Here is an 11,145-nt window from a genome sequence, read left to right on the forward strand (position 1 = left end):
GCATACTGTACAGTACTGTAGTCACAATACAGGCAAGAAAATAAAGGACTAAATAACAATTTTCGTATAATCAATTATTCGGATACTTATTTACTGTTAAAATCACTTATATCTTTGTGCCATTAGGTGCAATCTGCATATTACAAAATCATTAAAAGTAACACTTGGCTAACCCACTAAGACTGTCTCTGTAATCACCTGTCTCCCACCAAATGGCTCTGTAATGTTTACGTTCTCGTCAGCATTCTTCATACATGTCCTTATGCAGGCGGCATGAATTAGCGCTAGTAATCATTCTGACGATTTAGGGTTTATTTTACATTCTTAAAGATATTGTTTACCATATCCACAAATTTCCAATCTCCGCAAGAGCCTTGGATATAAATTGCATCAGATAATTGAGGGTTTACTGAAAGTGGATACTTTCCAGTGTGAATTCTCATTTGCATTATAAGATGTTTCCGGTAAAATTCCTTTCCACATTCTTACACATGGGCTTCTCTCTCTGGCTTCTGTTATTCTTAATTTTCGGTTTATATCAGGGGTGCAATAGGCTCCAGCCTGGGGTCTATGGTTGCACCTCTATGTTCCACTATCCTCATATCTGAGGGCTCTTTTCAAGGTGTTTACCGTTCCTATGAGGGCAGCAATCTGCACCTCATTTATACTTGGGTAATTGATATTGCCTGAAGATATTTGCTCAGGTTTTTCTTTATAAGTCTTATTGCCCTACCACCACAGGTACTACTTCTATTTCCTTCAGTTCCCATGTACTTTTCAGGTCGTTCTGTAGGTCGTGGTATTTTGTTATTTTATGCCTTTCAGCTCTATTGAGGCCAAAGTCACTGGGTAGTGTCGCACCTATAATCTTCGCTGTTTTTCCTCCTTGTTCCAGGTCACAATATCAGGTTTTATAGCACCTCCTTCTCTATATCTTCCTGTTGGAATTTCCTTGTCATAAAAGATGGTAACAGCCCTATTGAAGGTGATTGGATCTGGTTCATGCTCCCACCCCCCACTTTTTCTTTCACTTCAATTCTGTAGTTCTTTATGTATTTGCCAATCTATATATTTACAGATATTGTTGTGGCGGGCTGTGTAGTGACCATCTGCAAGCAGGGTCTGGCAGGCTGATATCAGATGATTCGTACTCTCAACCGCTGCATGATAAAACCTACACTGGTCACTCCCTGATATACTTGCCATTTTCTTGAAGCTGTTTTTTAGGTCTTGATTTTGTGTTTCTATTATCAAAATTTCTCCATCATAACCTAGATCTCCATTTCTTATCCATCTAAGTGATTCTTCTTTGTCTGTTCAACTATTTTTCCAGTTCTTGACTGTGACTAGTTCTGACTGGTCTTCCTGGCTATCGTTTTTGCTGGAGTCTGTGTCTTCTAGCAGATCTGCAAAGTTCTTAGCCTGTGGTGTTGGGCAACCTCTTTGATGTTCTGTAGGCATAATCCACCTTCTCTGTGAGGGAGATATTTATGTAGGGTGAGAATCTTCCTGGTTTTAATGTCCATCCTGTCGAACTCACCTTGTGGCCAGACTACAATGACAAAACCATATGTCACCAATGGTAGTGATCTTGTCCTTTGGTGTTAGTTCTCAATTACAGGTCTTCTTTAAGTGGCTGATGTATTTTTTCTGTATCTTTTCTCTCTTTTGTTCTATACCTTGTGTTCTATACCACTGTTTTCTTGTATTCCCAAGTTCTTATATGCAGACTCCTCTGCCAGGTCTTCAACAAACATGCCTTCCTCTACCTTTATGCCTTCTGATGTTACTTTCTTCCCTCTCTTTATTGTACTCGTGGCACACTTGTCCAACCCAAATTCCATGCAGGTGTCATTTGAGAATTGGTGAACTGTCCTAACTTGTTCTTCCAATTTTTCTTCTGAGTCTGCAAACAACTTCAGGTCATCCATGAAGAGCAGGTGGTTCACTCTTTTATTCTCTTTTCTGCCTCTGCTTTTGCTTAGGTCACAGCCAGTGTTAATGTTGTTCAAGATTTTCCTAAGCGGATCTATGGTCAAGCAGAATAGAACTCGTTAAAGGCTGTCACTCTGGAATATTCCTCTTTGGATCTTTACGTCTGGAATTACTATCTGGCCCTCAGAGTGTTTTAGACAGAGAGTGGTCTTCCACTTACTCATCTGTGCTGCCAAGAAAGATCTTATTTCCTCATTGATGTTGTGTAATTCCATAAATTTGAATATCCAGGTGTTGTCTATGGTTTTCAAACAGTGGCTTCCAAAATCTCTCTAGGTCTTCCTTGCTCAGTTGTGTTCATACCTCCACTGTTTCTTTCATCATCTTCCTATACAATCTTTGAATTTTCACCAAACTGCATATTTATCTAATTTACTTTTATCTTCTCTTGTTTGTTTCCTATTTGTGAAGCTTGGGCCTTTATATTGGCTTGGTGTTCTGCCAGTTTTCCACTGATTTGTTCATTCCATATTCTGTATTTTTTTCGTAATTTTCCTTATTTTCTTGAGCAGATTTTGTGAGTGAATTTGATCTGTTATATAGTTGGTCATTTGAGAAATCTCTGCCTTAACTGGTTCATTTTATCATGTTGTTTCTTTTTCCTCTCTAGTATGCAATCTCATATGACGTGTAAGATGTGATTTCTGGGAAAATGCTTTCCCACATTCGTTGCACATGAATGGCTTCTCTCCAGTGTGGATTCTTATATGAGTTGTAAGATGATGTTTGTGGGCAAATCCTTTCCCACATTCCTTGCATATGAATGGATGATTCTCTCCAGTATGCAATCTCATATGATGTGTAAGATCTCGTTTCTGGGAAAATGCTTTCCCACATTCATTGCACATATATGGCTTCTCTCCAGTATGCAATCTCATATGAAGTGTAAGACTTGATTTCTGGGAAAATGCTTTCCCACATTTCTTGCATAGGAATGGTTTCTCTCCAGTGTGGATTCTCATATGAACTGTAATCTCTGATTTCTGTGAAAATGCTTTCCCACATTCCTTGCACATATAAGGTTTCTCTTCAGTATGGATTCTCATATGAATTGTAAGACTTGATTTCTGGGAAAATGCTTTCCCACATTCATTGCACATATATGGCTTCTCTCCAGTATGAAATCTCATATGAAGTGTAAGATGTGTTTTGCGGGAAAATGCTTTCCCACATTCTTTACAAATGAATGGCTTCTCTCCAGTATGCAATCTCATATGAAGTGTAAGACTTGATTTCTGGGAAAATGCTTTCCCACATTCCTTGCACATGAATGGCTTCTCTCCAGTATGGATTCTCATATGAACTATAAGAATATGTTTCAAGGAAAATGCTTTCCCACAGTCATTGCATATGAATTTCTCTCTGGTAGGATTTGTGATATCATTTGTAAGATTAATTCTCTTGTAAAATGCTTTCTCACAATCAGTTGATCTGAAAGGCTTCTCTCCATTGTGACTATTTCTTCTTTCTTGTTTTACTTCCTTTTTGCAAGTTTGTGGATGTTTTTCATTCACTGTTGAATTTATTTCATATGTATATTTATCATCTTCATTAGACTCACAGAATTCCTCTGGTTCTATTTTAATGTCCATCAATGGATCCAGAGACAAAAAGTCTCCATCACTGGTTCCACTAAAGGCAGCCAAGTTGCTGTTTTCTTGATTTATGGAAGGTAGTGATGATGCACCTTCAGTTTCACTTTTCAAAGGAAATTCTGAGGAATGTCCTGGATTCATTTTAGCCTTATTCTCCTGTCCTGTTCTGTAATGACAATGTGTTCAATTCACAACTCTTAACACACAATTGTTTACAAATAATTACCGAATAAATCTGTAAAGAAATAAGTACAATATCTTGAAGGACTACAACCAGGTTTCACTGCTGATGTATGAATCTAATATTCAAAACAAATTTTACTTGTTCTGTAAATTTGTTAAATATGCATACAATAATTCACTGTTGTCTCATACACTTTCAGAGTTGCTATTGGTAATGTTCCATGTAGTACGAATAAAGAACATGCATTCCCAAAATCCTGAAGCTAATAAAAACTGACGAAGGAAGGAAGGTTCTTTTGAGGGAGAATCTGAAATCAAACAATGCAAGACAGAGTTAGGAAACATAATGCCAGAACTGAAGCAGCAAAATAATCGATCAAATTCAATTCAGGTTCCCATAAACACTCCTGAGGCAACAATAGATGAACATTTAATATTGATGCCCACCACCTCACATCTGTAAACCTTCTTAGCTTGACATTACAATACAAATTACTTATGAACATATCTTATTAACAAATGAAAGGCCAAGAATAGCAAATTCAAGAGACCATCATAAGAGTTTTGTGGGGTAACAGCAAGAAGGGTACAGTACACAGCAAATGCTTAATTATATATGATCCAGCTATACATAACACCATATTATCCACAGATGCAGTAGATGATAAAAGAAAAAATAATAAGGGTGAATTGAGTAGTATTTTGAAGAGCGATGAAAGTTTTCAAATTAGTTTCACTGATTGTTAGTGTGGATACAATACATGAATAGCTATTATGACCAGCAACACGGATGACGGTCTTGGAAGGTATGTGCTGCTACTTTTCTACAAATGTGACACTGTTTTCAGAGCTAAACAAACCAGAGCTTTTTATGAAGGAGTATCTTTCAGTGCATGTTGGAAATGGGTTAACTGGTGGTTAAGAAGAGTGAGTAAGGGAATTCCCCTCATTCATATGCCATCACCAAGCACTTCTTGTTTTGGCCTGATGAACAAAGGGGGGTGGCTGCGATGGTAGATATGATATAAGGTTTTGGTTTGCGTATCTATGAAAATTTCATATTACAGCATTTCTTCGATTATTGTATCTGCATATCTTGCAACTTAGCAACATATTCACATTTAACTCCAGCCCTTCCAAAATCTACATGAATGTATACATACATAAATAAAAATGAATACAGTAAAAATCCTTTTGGTTTTCAATGATGCAAAGGTGGAATGACTACCATTTTTTCAAGTAATTTGTATTTTTCCTAATATACAAACCTGAAGGTCTTTACATATGGATATAATTGCAGCGCAAGTTGGGAAAACTGCCGTTTAATTTTAAATAAAGTGGTTAACTATCAACGGTAGAGTGGGAGTCCTGCCCAACCCATCCTTAAGCTTCACTTTAACCTTTTGGCTCAGGTAGTAAAATGAGGGTGGCTTGAGGTGGGACATTTATGTAAAGACCTTCAGGTTTGTATGTTCAGAAAAATACAAATTACTCAAAATATTTGTAGTTTGTTCGTAAACAAATATAAACCTTCGGTCTTTACAAATGGAAACTTACTTCTTGATGGAGGATTCTCAGTAAATCTCTGAACTGACTGGTACCTCAATTTACCTGGGCCTCCTTCCTGGTCATGTAGAGCAGAGGAAGGAGTCCTGTGCCTCTGACCTGTTGAGCTTATGTGATGTTCAACTACCAGTCGTCTGGGCCTTGCAAATTAATGGGCATGTATAGCATCGCTTATTCAAAAAGGGGTTGGATGAACCCCTCATGTCTGAGACAATAAAAGAATAATAAAACCGATGGGTTTTATTTAATTGTCAGCTCCTCTCTCCCTTGCTAGAGAGAGGGGATGGACATGCATCTATTAACCTACAGAGTTCTAGATTATAGACAGGTTACAGTACTCATTTATGTAACTCACCTGCATCACACGCCAACCTTCCCTCTGCCCTACAGGTGAGGAGAGGTATAAAAAGATAAAGGGAAGAGAAGGAGGCCAGTCACTCACTCACACTTTCTCTTTGTAACTGAACAACTTAGGCAAGATACTACCTGTCTCTCTAGGGAAGCCAGGTGAGTTACACAACTTGTTGACCAGCCACCAGTGGACCAAAGAAAAAAGTGCCCATGAACCCATGGGCAACGTCCCGAAGGTAGAAGGATGTGAATGTAGTTTTTCATGAACACACTCCCAGGTTCTTCCAGAATGCAAGGGACAGACCAATGCCCCTAACCTTGTAAGCTCTTACTCAGAAAGTTCTCCTAACTACCTCATCAGAAGTAGAGTACAATCTCTTGATTTTCTCACTAAGCCAGGAAATAATCTTGTTCTTGGACACCTCTTCCTTGGTCGACCTCTTTAGATAGCACACAACACTCAAACTGGACACAGTAGTATATTGTCTTGATCACTACCAGCAAAGTCCTCTAGGAAAGGGATCGAAAAGAACTTGAATCTGGTGTCAGGAACCACAAATCCTGAGTCTTCATTACGAATTCTGGGACAAACTAGAGCACGGCAGATCTTCATCCCTTTACGTACTTAACAGTGAAGGAAAGTCCATGAAGTTCACCAACTCTACTTGCCAATGCCAGGGTAAGCAAGAACACAGTCTTGAAGGTTAGATCCCTGTCTGATAACTCTTGTAAAGGCTAGGGTGCACAAGTCAAGCTCTGTAAGACAAGAGTCACATCCCACTCAAGGGGACTGAATTCCTGGAGATCTCCACAAGGAGGAGAGGTCACAACCCTTCTAGCAAAGGATTAGTTCAAGGGCAGCTCTGTAGCCCCTGAACGCTGACACAGATAGAAACTTCTCTCGGCGAAGAAGGACAAGAAAGACTGCAACATGCTGAAGAGGAGATCCGACCAGAGAGATACCCCATCAACGACACCAATCACAGGAGATGACCCATTTCCTCTGGTACACAGCCGCTGAAGATTTACAAAGGTATCCAGACGTCTTGATCGCTGTGTGACGAGAAAATTCCTTTCATTCGCAAGAGATGCTGGATAGTCTATGAGCAGCTGGCACAGCAGGTTGTGCCAAGGGGGAGTCTCTCTTGGTACCTAGAAAAGTAGAGCTAGCAAGTCTGAAAACCACTCGGCAAGTGGTCACTTGGGAGCAACCAGGGTCATCTGAGATTTGGGGTGATCATGACCCTGCTGATCACCCAATGAATCAGACAAAATGGAAGAAAAGCACAGGCCGAGGAGATTGCCCCATGGGTGTTGGAAAGTGTCTTCTATTGCAGTCCATGGGTATGGCACAATAGAACAGAACGCCAAGAGCTTTCTGTTGTGCAAGGTTGCAAAGAGGTCTATAGTTAGTAAGCCCGAAAATATTAAACAATCTTTCTGAAATGTCTTGGGTGTAGGGACCACTCTGTCTCTGTTGCCTGACCCTGGTGACTGAGTTTGTCTGCCACTATGTTCCGGTTCCCTGATCGTGCTAATGCCCACTCATGAACCTGCATCGCCAACATGTGGAGCTGAAGGGAAACCAATTCCTCTGCTTGTTGACCTATGCCAATACTGTACAGTTGTACAGTAATACCCCTGAGAAAGTCATCTGGAAGAATGGGGACTCCCTTACAGAGACCAAAACTCCTTCATTCTCCACTGAACAGAACCAAGGTGAAACTACTCACGAGGGGCCAGCTTCTCCAAGGATGACAGGTGACCCAGAATGACTTTGTACTGCTGAGGTGGTTCTTCCTATTGAGACAAGAATAACTGCATTGCCTCTCTGATCTTGCTGATATGCGAGTCTGAGTGGCAGACTCTTGCTGTGGGGAGGAGGGAAGGGTTATAATCATGTAATTACTTGGTAAGTGAAAAATCTAATTTTATTATAAAAATGTAATTTTTACAAAAGAAATTTGTACTACAATAACACTTCATATCCTAGAATGTTACGAAGGCAATGCTAGTCATTTTAGTGGGTGGTTTTCCATGACAGACACACCCTAACAGGTGGGCAGTGGGAAGGGCAAGCCCTGATAATTTGTCTAGACTAGTATCGTAGGATACTATTGACCTGTATTATACATTATCATGATATATTTAATAAATATTTTTATCGTTTATATATTCTTTGTATTTATTTAATACAAATATTATTTATTTGTTTCATATAAATAACAGTCATCTGTAGGCCCATAATAATTCGGTCATATTATTATTTTGTTAAGCAAGCAACTGCCTTCAATTATAGTACTCGCTATAGCTTTGTTTACGAGATGAATATTAATGTAGCGGTGGCTGGAAGACTGGCACTGTAAAGTAGCATGTAAGTTATAGGAGTTATTGCTGCAAAATGCCTATGTACATAATATTCGTTAAATGGAATAATACGCAGCCATTAAATAGATAGTAATACATATTGAATACATATGCTATGGTCAGAGTACAGATCATATTAATGGCTGGAGTACCTTCTTTTGGTTTCAACTGACTTTCATACTAATGAAATCATGGATACATTTTTGTATTAACAGTTTTAGGAATGAATATTGTTACTATAGTCGATTTTTTTTTGGCTTGTATAAAACTCATCAGATATCATACACCTGGCTGAGTAAGGACACAGAGGATCTCTTATCTTTTAAACAATCTCTCCACACACTAAGTTATTTCGAACTTTTCTATTCTCTCAAGAAGACTATGAATAAATATAAGAGCAAACTAGACCAAAAAAATAATCACCTTGCATTAATGTAAAGAAAATAAGAGAAATGAAAAATTAGTGCGATTGTGAATTTTTTTTTGTCGTTAATGCTTAATGAGTAAGTGTTTAGCGAATTGTTAGGGTTTAGTGACTGTTTAATGTGTCAGTTTTCAGTGAATGTATACTGAGTCTTTAGGGTTTAGTGAATGTTTTGTCTTTAGGGTTTTAGCGAATGTCTTGTGAATGTTAGTGTTTAGTATTTAGTTTGTAAATATTCAGTGAGTGTTTAGGTTTTAGTGAATGTTTAGTGTGCAAGTATTCGGTGTATGTTTAGTGAGTGTTTAGGTTCAGTTAGAGATTTGTGATTGTTTGTGTGTGGTGTGAATGTTAGTTTTTAGCAAATGTTTAGTGTGTAAGTGTTTATTGGGTTTTTAATGAGTGGATGTTCATTCACTGTTTAGTATTTAATAAGTATTTAGGGTTTGGTAAGCATTTAGTAGTTAATTAGTGCTTAGGGTTTAGTGAGTGTTTAATGTTTAAATAATGTTTAGGATTAAGTGAGTGTTTAGTGAATGTTTACCGAGTATTTGGGGTGTAAAGAGTATTTGGTGAACTTAGTGTTTTAAGTGTTTAGTGAGCATTGTGTATAGTGAGTGCCTAGTGAGTGTTGGATATTCAGTGTTTAGTATTATTGAGTGTGAGTGTATGTTAAATGTGTGCATGTGTATATAGTGAATGTATGTAAGTGTGAGTCCTTACTGAGTGTAAGTGCACTGCTTAGTTAGTGCTTTGCTACTGTATGCAAAAAAAGTCCTGTAATTTACACAGAAACCATTTATGCTTGACCACAATGGTTGGAGTGCTTAGGCCTGTTTATGTAAGGTAATTTTTCTCTGTGAAATTGGGAATGGGTAATAATAATAATATAATAATAATAATAATAATCATTAATAATAATAATAACAATAATATAATTCATAATAAACTACATTGAAAATAGTATTAATAAAATAAAGTACTAAGAACTGACCAAGACCTTTCAATATGGCCTCCCGAAGTCACTCTCGGCAGGGAGATCGCTACTTCAGTGATTGAAGCCCTATACCTTGCACACAGCTGACAGATTTGCACTTTCAGTTGTCCAGTTTTATGACTGTGTTGGAGACGCATTACAAATCATATTAGCAATAGTAAATACATTGAACAGACGTGAGGATATAATATGATGTTACTGCCTGTCTACTGAATATAACGAACAATGAAAAGTAAAAATATTACTAGGGAGAAATTTCCCGATAATGAATCGTCAAAGCCAGCATCGAATAGAATGTATTGAAACACATTGCAATAGGCTAGCTGTGGTGCGTGCCGGCGGGAAGTCAAGAGACAGACACACTCAGCTGGCTTTAAACATCAAACTGAGGGCAATTCTCACCTTAATTTGCCCGTAAGTATAATTTTTAGTTGAGTTTAAATTTTCTTTCCTGATTATAGTATATGGTACGGATCTTGGTATAGTGTACAGATCAATTTGAGTGAGTCAGCCGAAAATAAATGGACTATTAAATAATTGACATGCTATTATAGGCCAACTTAATTTGGGAGTCAGGAGCTCCAAGTTGTATGATCGTCAACTTCGGGAGGGGGAATAGAATAGGGGAAAATGTTTTGTAGTTAGCCGTCTTGAACGATTCATTCACATTTCCGTTTCCAGTAATTATTTGTGTTGTGCTACATCATCTCTTTGTGAATGTGCGGGTGTTAAAACGGCTCTATATGATGGGACTTTGGTCTTAATTTCAATCGAACTCCCATATCCGAAAAAAAATTTCATCTCATCCACACGAACCAACAGCAACTAAAGAACAATTCAGTTGATGGTAAGACACGTTGGGCTACGAACCTCGACATGGCTGCAGTGCCCTAACTATAGGCCTACTCTGCAAAAAGAAAAGAACATTACCAAAGATGCTATTAAAACAAGAATACTTATCATACATTTCTTTTTTTAGAGGAATTCAGACTGGCACCATATGACTGACTGGTTTAATTATTCATGTTTCACTTGTGACCCCTCCCATTCAGAAAAAAATACTACTTTGTGTGAAGTAATAACTCCACACCAAAGGATAGTGCTAATAATATATATATATATATATATATATATATATATATATATATATATATATATATATATATAATGTAGTATATATACATATATATATATATATATATATATATATATATATATATATATATATATATATATATAGCATGTGTATCTGTTAAAATATAACTCCAGCAGTAATTTTTATTTATCTTGAATTTTTTTGCCTTTTACATTTTATCAGGATCACGATTTTAAGATAATTACCATATTTCTAATATTAATATTGCCTATGATAGATTTTGAATCATTTCAAGGTGTCCCATCTCTCCCCTCCAATCGTAGGTTACGACTGTCAGGGGGAAACCACCCACTAAACTGTCTGGCATTAACATCACAGCATTCTAAAATATGCAGTGCTATTGTAGTACAAATTTTACTTGGTCTCTCCAATGTTGGATGCAGATACTGTCTCCCTCTCCCCCTCCCCCCTTCCAACTCGTTGTGGGGTGTCTGTAAGGGGATAACCACCCACTGCAATGTCTGGCATTACTATCAAAGCATTCAATAGAGACAGAGAAGTTGGTTTCATTGAT

The 11,145-nt window shown here is 37.7% G+C and overlaps 1 protein-coding gene across 1 annotated transcript; it reads right to left on the bottom strand.

Moving 5' to 3' along the window:
• Positions 1-1,050: 1,050 nt before the first annotated feature.
• LOC135204738 (gastrula zinc finger protein XlCGF8.2DB-like) lies at positions 1,051-5,901 on the bottom strand. Its single transcript, XM_064234894.1, has one exon. It carries the CDS (start codon positions 3,729-3,731, stop codon positions 2,580-2,582), a length of 1,152 nt encoding a protein of 383 aa, XP_064090964.1. The 5' UTR covers positions 3,732-5,901; the 3' UTR covers positions 1,051-2,579.
• Between the last annotated feature and the right edge of the window lie 5,244 nt (positions 5,902-11,145).

This window comes from Macrobrachium nipponense, chromosome 47, assembly GCF_015104395.2.
Source record: "Macrobrachium nipponense isolate FS-2020 chromosome 47, ASM1510439v2, whole genome shotgun sequence".
NCBI classification, from domain to species: Eukaryota; Metazoa; Arthropoda; class Malacostraca; order Decapoda; family Palaemonidae; genus Macrobrachium; species Macrobrachium nipponense.